Genomic DNA, 16,171 nt, shown 5'->3' with positions numbered 1-16,171 from the left:
AGTTTAGATGGACAATTTGATTGTGTGAAACATGGGTGTTGAGAGCGAAGGATTACAATGTCCATAGAGATTTCTTCTGAGCAGTTAGTAATAGATTGTATGGTGTTCCAGACGTAGGTCCAAAAAGAACGGACTAGAGTACAATGAAATAACATATGATCAAGAGTTCCTTCCTCTTTCAAACAGTTCCAGCAAACAGAGTCTTGCTTTAAGTTAGCTTTCCACATGCGAAGTGGGGTCCATATTGCCTGCCACATAAGAAAGTACATTGATTGTGATACTCTAGAAGATAAAAGCGGGCGATTTGTTGATGACCAGAAAAGCTCCCAATCAATGTCAGAAAGCGGAGTGGTAAGTATAGCATCCCAGTGCTTCATAGAGTGAGGTGAAAAAGTGAAGGAGTGATCTCTTAAAATACTATAGAAGGATGATATCGCCTTGCCTTTTAATAGAGACAAAGAAGACCAGTGGTAAATAGTATTTTTGGAAGTCATATAGTCAAATCGTATATGCATAGAAGACAACACTCCAGTGAGAGAACGCCATTGTGAATAAGCAGAAGGAGGCAGCGAGTATGTAAAGCACAGTATATCGAATGGAATTAACGAGTTGAGGGTAGACAATTGATGGACAAACCATATACCTGCCCGCTGCCACCTTTTCCATGATAGAGATTTGTCGTGATTTTGAATTTTGGGATTGTTCCAAAGGGACATGAGTGGACTAACATTAATTGAGATTTCAGTCAATGTATCTATAAGATAAAGAGCATGCTGCGTTGCACCCAATAAAGAGTACCTCTTCAAGTGCCTTGGTATTGACACCGTTAGTAAGCAGGAGATGTGTAAAGGCGTACATAAAAAACATTCCATTTGAAACCAGGCAGGAAGATCTTGAGTGGGAAGATCTTGAGTGGAGGAGTTAGTGAGCCAGTAAGCTCCATATTTGGCTAATGAAGCAATATAATAGTGATAGAAATCAGGAAAGTTAAGACCACCATTGATCTTAGAGGCTTTCAGTTTGGCGAGAGCAATTCGAGGTTTTTTCTTGTTCCAAATGAATTCAGATATTTTCATATTTAGCCAATGAAATAATGATTTCCAGCATAACAGAGGGAGCATAGAAAGGATATAATTAATTTGAGGGGCCAGAGTCATTTTGATGGATGCTATTCTACCCCACCAGGATAAAAAAAAAAAAAAAGCATTTCCATTAATTTGCTTACCACAGAAGTCAGACTTACTGGCCTGTAATTCTCTACTTTTTCCTTACTTCCACTTTTGTGTAAAGGGACCACATCCACCCTACTCCTCCAGTACCACTTCCGACTTTAATGAAGCATTGAAAAGGTCAGTCAGCGGAGCCACCAGAACTTCCCCAAGTTCCTTCAGCAGCCTTGGGTGAACACCTTCTGAAACCATTGTTTTGTCTACCTTTAATTTGGCAAGCTCCTCACGAGCACAATCCTCTGAAAATCGATCAGGATCTATCACTACTCCATCCCTATTCGCGTTTGTTAAGCAATTCAGCCTCTTCTTCATCAGTTTCTACATATTTCTCCCCTTACTTTTGAGTCTCACAATGCCACATTTGCACTTCTTGCTATAACAGATATATCTAAAAAAAATGACTTGACTCCCTGTTTTACTGTATCAGCTATTTTTTCTTCCATTTGTATCTTTGCTTTCCTGACTACTCAACCAGCCTTTCTTAACTTTTCCAGATATTTTTGCCTGTCTTCCTCTTTCTGTGATCTTTTGTAATTTATGAAAGCTAACTTCTTATTCCATACCTTCTCAGCTACTACTTTTGAGAACCAAAGCAGCCTTCTTTTCCTTTTACTTACTTGCCTCACAAAAAGGTCTGTCTCCTTTACAATAACTCTTTTCAGTTTTGCCCACATTTCTACTCCTCACAGATGTTCCCATCCAGACAAGAATTCCTTGATGTAATCCCCCATCCAAAGTTCATTTTTTTAAAGTCTAGAACCTTTACTTTTGAATGAGCCCTCTCTATACCCGTCTCAATATTAAACTGTACCATGCAGTGATCACTGGCTGCCAGATGATCACCCACTATAACATCAGAAACACTTTCTCTGTTTGTAAGCACTAAGTCCAGTATAACCCCATCCCACGTAGGTCCCATTACCAACTGCTGGAACAGTTCTCTTTGTAGAGAATCCAGGATAACATAAGAACATAAGAACTGCCATCTCCGGATCAGACCTTTGGTCCATCAAGTCCGGCGATCCGCACACGCGGAGGCCCTGCCAGGTGTACACCTGGCGTAATTTATAGTCCACCATATCTTTATATGCCTCTCTTAAGGAGATATGCATCTAGTTTGCTCTTGAAGCCTAGGACGGTCGATTCCGCAATAATCTCCTCTGGGAGGGCATTCCAGGTGTCAACCACTCTCTGAGTGAAGCAGAACTTCCTGACATTAGTCCTGAACCTGTCCCCCCTTAGCTTCATTACATGTCCTCTAGTCCGTGTCAAATTGGACAATGTAAATAATCTTCTCTGCTCTATTTTGTCGATTCCTTTCAGTAATTTGAAGGTCTCGATCATATCCCCACGCAGTCTCCTTTTCTCAAGGGAGAACAATCCTAGTGTTATAAGTCTGTCCTCGTATTCCAGTTTCTCCATACCCTTCACCAGTTTTGTTGCTCGTCTCTGCACCCTCTCCAGCAGTTTTATATCCTTCTTTAGGTAGGGAGACCAATGTTGGACGCAGTATTCCAAGTGTGGTCTGACCATTGCCCTATAAAGCGGCATTATAACTTTCTCCGATCTACTCGAGATTCCTTTCTTTATCATGCCCAACATTCTATTTGCCTTCTTTGCCGCTGCCGCGCATTGTGCCGACGGCTTCAGGGTCCTATCTATCAGTACACCCAGGTCCTTTTCTTGTTCACTCTTCCCCAGAGTTGCACCTGACATTGTATACTCGTATTCCTTATTCTTATTGCCTAAATGCATTACCTTGCATTTCTCCACATTGAACTTCATCTGCCATTTCTCCGCCCATGTTTCTAACCGACACAAGTCGCTCTGGAGTTTCTCTCTATCCTCCTGCGATCTGATCGCCCGGCATAGTTTTGTATCGTCTGCAAACTTGATGATCTCACTGGATGTTCCTTCCTCCAGGTCATTGATATAAATATTAAAAAGGATCGGCCCAAGTACCGAGCCCTGGGGTACACCACTAGTCACTTTCTCCCAGTCGGAGAACTTGACTAGTGGTGTACCCCAGGGCTCGGTACTTGGGCCGATCCTTTTTAATATTTATATCAATGACCTGGAGGAAGGAACATCCAGTGAGATCATCAAGTTTGCAGACGATACAAAACTATGCCGGGCGATCAGATCGCAGGAGGATAGAGAGAAACTCCAGAGCGACTTGTGTCGGTTAGAAACATGGGCGGAGAAATGGCAGATGAAGTTCAATGTGGAGAAATGCAAGGTAATGCATGTAGGATCTCCCTACTTCTAGAAGACCCCACAATAGGGATACCCTGATCAACATTTGGCATGTTAAAATCACCTATTAGTAAAACTTCCCCTTTTTTAGATATATTCTGAATGTCTACTTTTAAATCTCTGCCCACTTCTTCTATCTGTGAAGGAGGCCTGTATATTTACCATTCCTTCTTTCCAAATTGATCCACAGTGCCTCTTCCTTGCCCTGCAGATCCTGCAATAGTGTGGCTTTAATATGATCTTTAACATATAACGCTAACCCTTTGCTTCCTACCCTGTCTTTCCTGAACAGATTATAACCTGGTATAACTACATCCCAGCCATGGTTCTCTATGAACCACGTCTCCGTGATCGCCACTATATCCAACTCATCTTCTTCCATCACAGCTTCTATATCCAGAATCTTGTTTCCTATACTTCAAACAGCAGTATTCTGCTTTCCAGACATTGCCCCCTTTTCACATCCATGTAGAGGCATTCAGTGATTTATTTACTTGAGGGCTTATACTCACCCGGGGGCATTGATCACCCTGCCCCATCACTACTAGTTTAAATCTCTCTTCAGTAAATTAGCCAACCTGCCACCGAAGACACTTCTTCTCTTCTTTGATAGATGGATACCATCCCTGCTCATCAGCCCTTGGAAAATCATCCCATGGTCCAGGAAGTCAAAACACTCTCAATGAGACCATCCACATAGCCATGCATTCATCTCCAGGATGTGTGCTTCTCTTACTTGGCCCTTACCCTCAACAGGGAGGATAGATGAGAATACCACATATGCACCTGACTCCAGAAGCAAAAGTCCTTCATCACCCCAGAAGACAATTGCCATGACCTTGCCTGCTGATTTTTTTGTCTTGAACTTTTTTGGGGTGCCTCCATTTTGGACTCAATCTGTGATACTCCCAAGTCTCATCTCCAGTTAACAAATGATGAAGAAAATTTACTTGGAATTCAGGGAGCATCTCCAAGTTCTCCCGACAGCAGTGGAGCCTCGTGGCCTTCTGACATGGCATCAGAATTCTTAGAACCCATCTTGCACTAACCTTGGACATGCCCAACTTTTCATGAATTATTTTCCAAACTGTACCTATGAGATGCCCATTTCTTCAGCTATTCAGGAAACCTCGTATCACTGACAAAATTAAATCTTCAACTTTCTTGCACATTTCTGTGGGAGTTGCTTCCACAAGTTGTCCCATGTAAGGGTCATCTTCAATGGACTCTTTATCCCACTTAAACTGCTTGCTCCAAAATTTTACTTTGTAGGCTTATGGGACAGACACCATAAACTGCAGTCATGCGTTCATGGATCTCCTTTGGCTTTTTCCCTTCTTTTGTGAGAAATTTTATCACTGAAACAGTTTCTTACTTGATTTGCACAAGGACTGTCCTGACATCCTGTCTCTTGGAATGTTAGACTCAAACTGAGCTGCAACTGTGTATGAATAACCTTGAGACATGTCACATGCACAGACTTGTTTCAACATGCTTTCTACTTTCTATCATACTCAGGTAGAACACTCCTCATATTGCCTTTCTTATGCTGGGTTTTCAAAGCCATGGGCCAGCAAGGTAAATGCTCCGACACTCATAGGAATTCTATGAGTGTCAGAGCATTTACCTCGCTGGACCATGGTAGAAATTGCTACTGCGGCTTTGTAAAAGGAGCCCTTAATTAGGCTTTCAGCTATAAAAATCCCCATATTTTGTAGTTGCATTGAGAGAAATTTTACAGTACTAAATAAACTGGCCTTATGTAGAAGTGAAGAAAATTAAATAATATTTTTAAAAATTTAGAATTAAACCTGCCAAATTTTTCAGGTAAAATATCTACCATTTCATTAAATAAAATCATTTCTGTATGTCTCATTTGCCCAAAATAGAGTTTATGTAGTGCTAACTAATCATTACAGATACAAGTATAAAGTTTAATAAAATTCAATCTCCGAGGGAGGCCTGTGATGCAATTATTAATCTGATAACAGTGTACTGAATTATACATCTTTTTGACTACAAATATAACAGACATATTTATACTCTTAAAAGGAGTAAGTGCAATTGCTTCTTAGACTGAGTTGTAACTCACACTGTAGCAGGTAAAGGCTGACACTCCTCTGTAATGTCATTCAATATTGTGTGAGAATCCTGCATGTCCTCTCGCTCACCTTGTCGTTCTGTTACATAACTTTTAAGCTGGAAAATTCCTTCAGCTCCTAGCAGTAACAAAAAGAAAAAACCCAGTAAGTTTACAAACTGCCTACTACAGTGTGAAGACATCTTAAAACATGGAAAACAGAGGCAATACAATCATTTATTTACTGCTTTCCAGTCATTATACAGAGTCAGATTTTAATTTCAGCCAAAAAAATTAATTTTAATAAAAAAGAATTCATGTATTTTTTTGTTTTGTACAATTCTGAAATAGGACATTTTCACCAAGGATTTCTTGCAACTTGTGAAGGAAAACAAAAATAATTCAGATAAATAATCCTCTGCATAATGAAAAGCAAAACTTCTGCCCAATTTTTAAAATTTAGCATTTTGAGCAGGAATATTGAATAGAGAGCTGCCTGTGAATGTAGATCAGGGAATCCCATGGAACTTGTGGAATTCCTGTGGGGATGGATGAAATTGCTGCAAAACTTTGACAGGATTTGAAGAGGTTGCTGCAGGATTCCCATGGAAGTGTAGTGAAAATCTCTGTCAATACCATTTCTACAGCGATCATCCTTTTAAGGACAGTTGTTTTAACTAGGTTCTCTGAGTTGATGTACTACAGCATTCTGAACCCCTGACGAAGGAGTGTTTTCCGAAACACAGACTGTGTTGAGTCCCATGTTCTCGCACAAGAGGACCATTTGTTCGGAATGCTACATTGAATTTTCTTCAATAAAGACAAGACCCTTTATACCCTGTACATCATTTCTGCAATATTTTCCTTTGTTTTGGTCATTTGACATTTATACTGCAGATTTGCTGGATTGTTCTTTTTGTTGTGTTTTATGCCCAAAGAGGCAGCCAGAACATTGGTTGAATAGTGAATACCACTCAAAAAAACACAGGAGGCAGCTGTTGGGGTCAGGAGGAAATGGTGAGCTACGAGTGAGTAGATAATAGAATTGACTCCTGTGGGTATGGGTAGGGATCAGTGTTGTGCGGTCAGGGGCCTTCAGGGGATTCACCCCGCCCCTTCAATGACAATGAAGATGAAAGCGAGGTAATTCAAATCTTGATAAAGCAAAACTCCACCTCACTCTATGAGAAAAGGGAAAAATTTTTCTTTCTTTAACACTTGCTGGGATCCATCATCTTCCAATCTTTCCAGAAGTAAGACAAACCAGCATCAATTGATAATTCAATCATTTATTCTGAATGCAGAATTACTGAGCATATCCCGACGGGACCCGTTTCGCCCTAACCGGGTTTTCTCAAGGGTTCACAGTAGGCGCTCTTTTTTCAGCGTCCTCACATTTCAGGAACTCAATCTGCTCTGGATCTACCTTATAAACATAAAACTATATTCCCTTCAGTTAGTGAAACAAATGAATTAAACTTACATCTGCAATTAACTCCATGCGCAAAAGGCTAGCAAACATGGAAACATTTTGAACTTGACGGCGTCTTGATGTCATAGACCCGCCTACAACTTGAGCTGTCCAATCCCAGTGCTCCCTGACTCAAACTGGGCTGGCCATGTTAATTGACTCAGCCCCACCTTCTCCATCCAGGAACCAAAGCAACCACAAGCATTCTTAGTCCCAAACAGTATTTTAAATATTCTTATATGTATGTTGATATGGTACATACTGTAAAGCAAGGATACATGATCAAATTTTAAACTCGACAGCGTCTACCATTGCAGACCCGCCTATAATTTAAGCAACCCAATCAAAACACTCCCTTACACTGCCCAATCAGAACAATCCTTTAAACTCAACAGCGTCTGCCATTGCAGACCCACCTATAACTTCAGCTACCCAATCAAAGCACTCCCTTACACTGCCCAGTCAGAACACTCCCTTACTCCAACTAGGCTGCCCTGTGGTTAAAAATGCCCTGCCTACACTGTTCACAAATACCAGACAGTGTTTTAAATACAATACTGTTTTTTTTGTTTCAGAAGTGCTGTTGTTCAAAGAATGGAATTCAAAAAGAGTTTAATCACAGGAAAAGGTGCCAATCTATCCTAGAATTTAGACCCCGGGTTTCTTCCGTACCAAGATGGAAGATCCATTCCTGTTCCCATTGTAACAACTTCCTAGTTCAGGGGTGTCCAACCTGCGGCCCGAGGGCCGCATGCGGCCCAGTGAAGTATTCTGTGCAGCCCTGGTTGAGGGCGATGCAGTGTTTTCCTTTGCTGCCCCTGGGTATTTACCTTCTTGCCGGCTCCTTCCTCTGTCTTGCTGCAACGTTTGCATGTTTGTGTGGCTTCAGAAACATTTTTTTCGGCCAATGTGGCCCAGCGAAGCCAAAAGGTTAGACACCCCTGTACCTAGTTCTATCTCCTACAGTTTCAGGAATGTGATCTATAACACTGCATTTCAAAGCAGAGAAGAAATGATTTTCCTGGGATTGGACAGCTCAAGTTGTAGGCAAATTATCTGGATAATTCTTTGAATGAATGAGAACATGGGAAAAGTATATAGAAGCAAAAACAAAAAAAAATCCAACATATCTGCAGAAAAAGGTGAACACCAAAAACAAGAAAAAGACTGCAGAATGGAATGTACAAGGTACAGGAATCTTTATTAAAAAGCATACAAAATTGTAATCCTAAAAAAATGGCTCTCATATACATGGAATACGGACCCAAGACGGTCCGTATTTCGGAGAAACACTCCTTCCTCAGGGGTCTTGGATCTCCAATGTATCACATGTGGAGAGTAATGTGGAAAACAACGTTATATTAAAATCATCAAAATTTTTGTATCGGAAGCAAGAAATTCTCCTTCTGAGCAGACGCAAAGGGTGAGTACAGCTACCAAAAGTCATATAGAAGCCCTATGGTCCAGGGAATGATGAAGATATTGTGAGAGGCTCTACAAGGATTTGGCCATACAGATCAAAATGTGATGCAAATGCATCAGAGGGAAGGCTTCGAGTCAGCTTCCAGTAGCGTGGAGGAGGGAAGGAACACTGCCAATGAGAGGTATTGGAGGGAATGCACATATTAATTTGTTTCTCCAGTCTAGCAGAAAGGCATCCAACTCTAGACAACTAGAAGTGTAATTTTGCTGTTGTGGGGGAAAGCAAAGAGATCCATGTCCGGGGTCCCCTAACTAGATAAGATCTGTCTTAAGATAGAAGTGTTGAGAGACCACTCATGAGGTTGAAGGAGTCTGCTTAGTTTATCTAACAGGAAAGCAGAATGTGCTGGCACACAAACTGCTCTAAGAAGTATTCCATGAGCAATTAAGAACATAAGAACGGCCATACTGGGACAGAAAAAAGGTCCATCAAATCCAGTATCTTGTTTCCAACAGTGGTCAACCTAGGTCCCAAGAACCTAGCTAGATCCCAAGTAGTACAACAGATTTTATGCTGCTTATCCTAGGAATAAGCAGTGTATTTCCCCAATCCATCTCAGTAATATCCTATGGACTTCCCTTTTAGGAAATTATCTGAACTTTTTTTAAACCCTGCTAAGCTGATTTCACCATATTTTCTGACAACAAATTCCAGAGTTTAATTACACGTTGTGTGAAGAAATATTTTCTCCGGTTTATTTTAAATTTACTATTTAGTAGCTTCATTGCATGCCCACTAGTCTTCGTATTTTTGAAGAGAGTAAACAAGCGATTCACATCTACCCTTTCCACTCATAAGAACATAAGCAATGCCTCTGCTGGGTCAGACCAGAGGTCAATCACGCCCAGCAGTGCGCTCACGCGGCGACCCATCAGGTCCAGGACCTGCATAGTAATCCTCTATCTGAACCGTTCAATCCCCTTCAATCCCCTCTTCCTTCAGGAAATCATCCAATCCTCTATCTATACCCTTCAATCCCCTTTTCCTTCAGGAAATCATCTAATCCCTTCTTGAAACCTAGTAGCGTACTCTGTCGTATCACACCCTCTGGAAGCGCATTCCAGGTGTCCACCACCCTTTGGGTGAAGAAGAACTTCCTAGCATTGGTTCTGAATCTGTCCCCTCTTAATTTTTCCGAATGCCCTCTCGTTCTTGTAGTTTTCGAAAGTTTGAAAAATCTGTCCCTCTCTACTTTCTCCATGCCCTTCATGATCTTGTAAGTCTCCATCATATCCCCTCTAAGCCTCCGCTTCTCCAGGGAAAAGAGCCCCAGCTTCTCTAATCTTTCAGCATATGATAGATTTTCCATACCCTGTATCGGTTGCGTCGCTCTCCTCTGAATCCTCTCGAGTATCGCCATATCCTTCTTAAGGTATGGCAATATTGGACGCAGTACTCCAGATGTGGGCGCACATCGTCCGATATAACAGCAGGTTAACTTCTTCCATTCTGGTTGTAATACCTTTCTTGATTATACCTAGCATTCTATTCGCCTTCTTTGAGGCCGCTGCACACTGTGCCCACGGCTTCATTGCTTTGTCCACCAATACCCCTAAGTCCTTCTCTAGGCTACTTTCACCCAGTACCAGCCCCCCCCCCCCATCGTATAGCTGTACTTTGGGTTTCTGTTTCCTACATGCAAGACTTTACATTTCTCTACATTAAACTTCATCTGCCATTTATTTGCCCACTCTCCCAGTTTGTTCAGGTCCCTTTGTAAATCACAGTCCTCTTTATTCCTAACCCCATTAAAAAGTTTTGTGTCATCTGCGAATTTAATAACTTTGAACTTCAGCCCTGTTTCTAGGTCATTTATGAATACATTGAACAGCAGCGGTCCGAGTACCAACCCCTGCAGAACACCACTCGTGACCCTTCTCCAGTCCAAGTAGTGGCCCTTCACTCCTACCCTTTGCTTCCTACCCGCCAAACAATTTTTGATCCATCTATGTACATCCCCTTCCACCCCATGGTTCTTTAGTTTCCTAAGCAGGCGTTCATGGGGTACCTTGTCAAAGGCTTTTTGGAAATCCAAGTATACGATGTCTATTGGGGCCCCTTCGCCAATTTGCTTGTTTATTCCTTCAAAGAAGTGCAATAAGTTAGTTAGGCACGATCTTCCCTTGCAGAAGCCATGTTTGCTTGTTTTCATCAGTTTATTCCTTCCTAGATGCTCATCGATGCTGTTTTTTATCAGCGCTTCCGCCATCTTCGCCGGAACCGCAGTCAGACTTACCGGTCTGTAGTTCCCCGGGTCGCCTCTCGATCCTTTTTTAAAGATGGGTGTAACATTTGCTATCTTCCAATCCTCCGGGATCACCCCTATTTTCAGGGATAGATTACAAACCTGCTGTAGTAACTCCGCTATTTCCTCTTTTAGCTCTTTCAATACTCCAGGCTGGATTCTCTCCGGACCCGGAGATTTGTCAGTTTTTAAGCTATCTGCTTGAGCACGTCTTCGAGGCTTACCTCCATGGATGTTAACTTTTCTCTTGATCTCCTTTAAAGATTTTTTCAGGTTCCGGCACACTGGATGTGTCCTCTCTTGTAAAAACTGACGAAAAGAACATGTTTAGCCTATCCGCCACTTCCTTTTCCTGCTTCACCGCTCCCTTCCTATCTCCCTCATCCAGCAGTCCCACCTCCTCCCTTGCCGGCTGCTTCCCTTTAACATATCTGAAGATCGGTTTGAAATTACACGCTTCCTTGGCTAGCCTCTCTTCATATTTTCTTTTTGCTCTTCTAACCATGCGGTAACATTCTTTTTGATGTTTCCTGTGCTCTTTCCAGTTTTCCCCGGTTTTGTCCTTTTTCAACAGCCGGAATGATTTTTTGATCTCCTATTGCTTTCTTCACTTCTTCAGTTATCCACGCCGGGTCTTTGTTCGGTCCTTTTTGCATCCCTTTCTAAATCTGGGGATATACAGATTTTGCGCTGCACTCACCATGTCCTTAAATAAAGACCAGGCTTGCTCCACAGTCTGTGATTTCTTTGAGCTGTTCCTTAGTTTCTTTCTTACCATTGCTCTCATCGCTTCATAGTTTCCTTTCTTGAAGTTAAAAGTTGTGAGAGGAAGTGACGTCATCGCCACGGATGGGAGCTTGAACTGAGAGCTCCGTTCGGGCCGGCGAAATAACTATCATTTCAGTGTGTTAACGGCGCAAATTTTTCGTCCCCGGGGGCTGGTGAGGTGTGTGAAGCCACTGTGAACACTATGGCAACGCGAAAAAAGTTGCCTGGCGACAAACCCGGCCAGCGCACGATGGAACAGGCGCTGAGCCGGGCTGCACGTGGCAGCATGGGCCCTGAGCCGTGCAGCGGGGAGGCGGCGAAATTGAGCGGGACCCTAGCGGCCGTGGCTGACATGATCGTGGACCCGGTGCAGGAGAGTACATCGATGGACCCGTTTACTAAAGCGGATATGCAGAGATGGATTGCAGAGGTAAAATATGAAATCTCTGCGGTGGCGGTGCAGGTTCGGGAGGCGGTGCAGGAGTTGCGCACTGACCTGGTGGAGGTGGGCACGAGGGTCGAGGTGGTGGAGATGCGCATGGATAGCTGTGAGGACAGTGTAACCGGAATGCAGAGATCACTGGAGACGGTGTCTGCGGATTACCAACTTCTTCTGGATAAGGTCGAGGACCTGGAGAACCGCACCCGGCGTAATAATCTGAGGGTGCGGGGCCTACAAGACCTGCCTGAGTTTAAGGATGTTCGTGCTACTACAATCAAGCTGATTAGGTGGCTCCTGCAAGATGACACCCTGGAGCCAGGACTGGAGCAGGCTCATCGCGCGCTGGGACCCCGGACACTGGATCAACCAAAAGATATAGTGTTGTGTCTTCAGAGCTTTGTCCTTAAAGAGAGGATCTTCCGCAGAGCCCGGGAGATAGGCACGGTCACCTGGGAGGGTCACCGGCTGGAGTTTTATCAGGACCTAGCTGCTGGCATGCTCCAGAAACGGCGGGCGTTCAGAGAAGTGACCAAGGCTTTGCAGCGCAGCAATTTGCGCTATCGTTGGACTTATCCTTTTGGAGTTGTTATTACCATCAACGGAGTCCACACCAGAGTTTCCACTGTTCGAGAGGCTCGTGGGCTGTTGCAACAAGCGGGGATTGAGATCCCTGAGGAGGCTGTTCCAGTGGGAGGTGTGGTGCCTGGCCAGGGTGGGCGCCCTGCCTCCTCCCGCTGGCAAAGAGTGGAAAATGGATCCCGGAGCGGGAGGGGCGGCCGAGGGGGTGGACCCCCTCTTCGGGCCACCGCTTCTTCCTTGAGTGCTCCCCCCTGAGAGCTGACTGACTGTACTTGTTCTTTTCCTGTTTCTACTGCCAGTTTTATGTCTCAGCGGGGGGTCTTTGGACTCTCCCCCCCCCGAGGGAATGGACTGTTGAGTCTTGCCCCTTGGGAGAGTGTTTTATAGGGGGTATATCCTACCTGGTTCGGGATGAGGCGGGTGGAGGAAGTTGAGGGTTTTGGGTTCGTGTTATATGGGGGGTATTGCAATGTGGGGGAGGGGAGAGTGTGCATTATAGCATGGGGGTTTGGGGGATTGGTGGGATGGGAGTGGGGGATTTTTGTATACACCGTTTTTGATAGTTGATGTTTGAGGTGGGATGTGTGTAAGGGGCCATGGAGATGGTTCACTTCTTTGTATGTTGGTGGGAGATCTGAGGACTCTCACTGTGGGGGAGGGATGGGGGGGAGAGGGGGGGTAGTGGGGACATATCTGTTGGGGTTGGGTTTGCATTGTCATTATTTTATTTGGAATATGGGGGTGTTTAAATTGGTTTCTTATAACATTAGGGGTCTCAATTCCCCCAACAAGAGAAGGGCCTTCTACAGGGAATTGCTCCGTTTGAGGGCTGATGTCTGCTTTGTCCAGGAAACACATTTACTGCAGTCCCATGAATCCTTGGTTGGGGATCACAGGTTCCCGCAGGCCTTTTGGGCTTCCCGGGTGGGCACTTCTAAGAGGGGTGGGGTGGGAATTCTTATTCGTAAGGGGATCCGCTGTGAGGTGCGTAGGGTGGTGAGGGATCCTCAGGGCAGATACATCATGTTGGAGGCTATGATTGAGGGGGTCTTGTACTCCCTGGTAAATGTTTATGCCCCTAATGAGGGTCAGGGGACCTTCTTCCGTGAGTTGGTCCCTCGGATCCTCAAGTTTAAGGGGGGGGCACTGGTTTTTGGTGGGGATTTCAATCTTACAGTGACCCCTCATTTGGATAACTCAGGGAGGGCGGATCATTATGGGAGAAGGGATCGTAAACTGTTGCGTGAGGCATTGGCCAATCTGAATGTGGTGGATTGCTGGAGGTGGCTCCATCCTTCGGTTAAGGACTATACCTACTTTTCGGGAATACATTCCTCATATTCCAGAATTGATTATGTTTTTGTGGAGCGGGGACTACTCCGGAGGGTGGAGTCCGCGGGGATTGAGTTCCTCACGTGGTCGGACCATGCCCCGGTGTGGTTGCGATTCCAGGGGGTGGGTGGAGGCTCGGGACGGAAATTTTGGTGTTTCAATGATAGTCTTCTAGATGACCCAGAGGTGGGAACACAGATTGAAGGGTGGATACAAGAATATCTAGATGTAAATGTGGAGTGTGGAGCTTCGTTGGAAGCGGTTTGGGAGGGGTTAAAGGCTATCCTTAGGGGCAGGTTAATAGCCCTGTCGTTGGCCCGGCAGCGTAAACGGCGGGAGGATGCGGCGGGCCTGTTGATTGTAATTGGTAGGTTGGAGAGTTTGCATAAGCGTTCCCCTTGGAATGTGGAATTGCGGGAGCGCTTGTTTCAGGCCCGTAGGGATCTCCAGGCTTTAGACTTGGACAGATTGCACCATAACTTACAGCTCCTCCAACAGAGATATTTTGAGTTTTCTAATAAAGCTAGTCAACTGGTTGCACATCGTCTTAAGGTGCGACAGATGCGCAACCAGATCTTTTCGCTCCGGGCGGCCTCTGGGGAAGTGTTACAGACTGAGGATGCTATCCGTGCACGTTTTGTGGGATATTATTCTCAACTCTATACCCCGGAAGCTTCAGGGCCCTCACAGGACCAGGTCGCTTATTTAACTTCAGCAGAGTTGCCCCGGATTGCACAGGCTGATGTGGCGAGGTTGGACCGCCCTCTTACATTGATTGAGGCTCGTAGTGCGCTGCGCTCTATGAAGCTTGGTAAGTCACCTGGGTTGGACGGTTTTACCGTTCGGTACTACAAACGTTTTCAAGATCTGCTGCTGCCCCCTTTGTTGCGTTTTCTTAACTCTTTACAAGGGAATAGTGCCCTCCCCTACTTCATGCGCTTGGCGGGCGTGACAGTGCTGGCTAAGGAGGGGAAGGATCCCCTCCAATGTGCTTCCTACAGGCCGATATCCCTGTTGGGGGTTGATACTAAGATCTTCACGCGAATTTTGGCGGACCGATTGATGAGTTGGATCCCTCGGCTGATCCATCCAGATCAGTCGGGATTTGTGGTAGGCAGACAGGTGGGTGATAATACTCGTAGGGTCTATAACTTGTATGACCGGGCCAGGGGGGGGGGGTGTGAGAGAAAAGGTGTTTTTGTCTATCGATGCTAAGAAGGCGTTCGATAGGGTAGCTTGGCCTTTTTTATTTCAGGTCCTGGAGTCTGTGGGTCTGGGTCCACGAATGCGGGACTGGATTCGGGTCCTATATAGTGGACCTCTGAGTTGCATCAAGGTGAATGGTGGTTATTCGGAGACTTTCTCTCTGGCAAGGGGAACACGTCAGGGGTGTCCCCTTTCCCCGCTCCTTTTCGCTTTGACGGTGGAACCCCTGGCGCAGCGTGTGCGGATGAATCCGGATATTAAGGGGGTCACGGTGCCGGGAGGGGATTTTAAGTTGGCTTTGTTTGCGGATGATATTTTGTTTACGGTGGAAGACCCTGCAACTTCCTTGCCGGCTATATTGCGGGAGTTGGATATTTATGGTGAGGTGTCGGGATTTTGGGTCAATGTTGGTAAATCGGAGCTCCTCAACATTAACTTGCCTGCTGACCGGGTTTCCTATCTCCGAGATCGGTATCCGTTTCGGGGGTTCAACGTTCTCTGCGATATCTCGGGGTTTATTTTGGACCGCCGGGAGTGGAGTTATATGACCTCAACTTTCCTCCGCTCTTTCGTCGCATTTGCCAAGATTTGCTTAATTGGAAAGATCTGTATTTCTCTTGGTTGGGCCGGGTGGCCTTTGTGAAGATGATGATTCTGCCTCGTTTGTTGTTCTTATTCCAGGTATTGCCTCTTTGGGTGGGCAGAAAAACATTAGAGGGGGTTCAAAGGCATATCTTTAATTTTATTTGGGCTGGTCGACGGCCAAGGGTGAGTAGGAAGGTCTTATGTATGGGGAGAGGAGACGGGGGGTTGGGGGTCCCGGATGTGGTGAAATATTATCAGGCTGCTCAGCTGTGCGCCCTTTTAGAATGGCAGACGCAGACGCTGAAACCGTGGGTGGAAATTGAGCAAAGGTTAAGTGAGGGGGTACCTTTGTTACATCGGCCGTGGGTGCCTGGTAGGGCGCGACTGGTAGGGGGGGTATCCTCGGTAGTGACTTCCTTGAGGGTATGGAATCAGACCAGAGCTTGTTTATTGGGGAGTAGGCGACATTCCTGGTATACTCCGTTGAGACACAAC

The 16,171-nt window shown here is 45.0% G+C and overlaps 1 protein-coding gene across 6 annotated transcripts in view; it reads right to left on the bottom strand.

Annotated features, from left to right (window-relative positions):
- The window catches only part of ILKAP (ILK associated serine/threonine phosphatase), a 211,807-nt gene that overhangs the window by 155,388 nt on the left and 40,248 nt on the right, over window positions 1-16,171 (bottom strand). For all 6 annotated transcript variants that reach the window (XR_004540596.1, XM_033957893.1, XM_033957890.1 and 3 more), the window contains one exon: window positions 5,578-5,704. Coding sequence is in view for 5 of the 6 variants with exons in the window: in XM_033957893.1 (XP_033813784.1) it covers window positions 5,578-5,704 (127 nt within the window). In the remaining variant the exon portion in view is untranslated. The remainder of the gene's footprint in view (window positions 1-5,577; window positions 5,705-16,171) is intronic.

The sequence above is a fragment of the Geotrypetes seraphini genome, chromosome 9 (assembly GCF_902459505.1).
Source record: "Geotrypetes seraphini chromosome 9, aGeoSer1.1, whole genome shotgun sequence".
NCBI classification, from domain to species: domain Eukaryota; kingdom Metazoa; phylum Chordata; class Amphibia; order Gymnophiona; family Dermophiidae; genus Geotrypetes; species Geotrypetes seraphini.
Note: the sequence above shows the minus strand (reverse complement) of the source record. Positions and strands in the feature narration are given on the sequence as shown.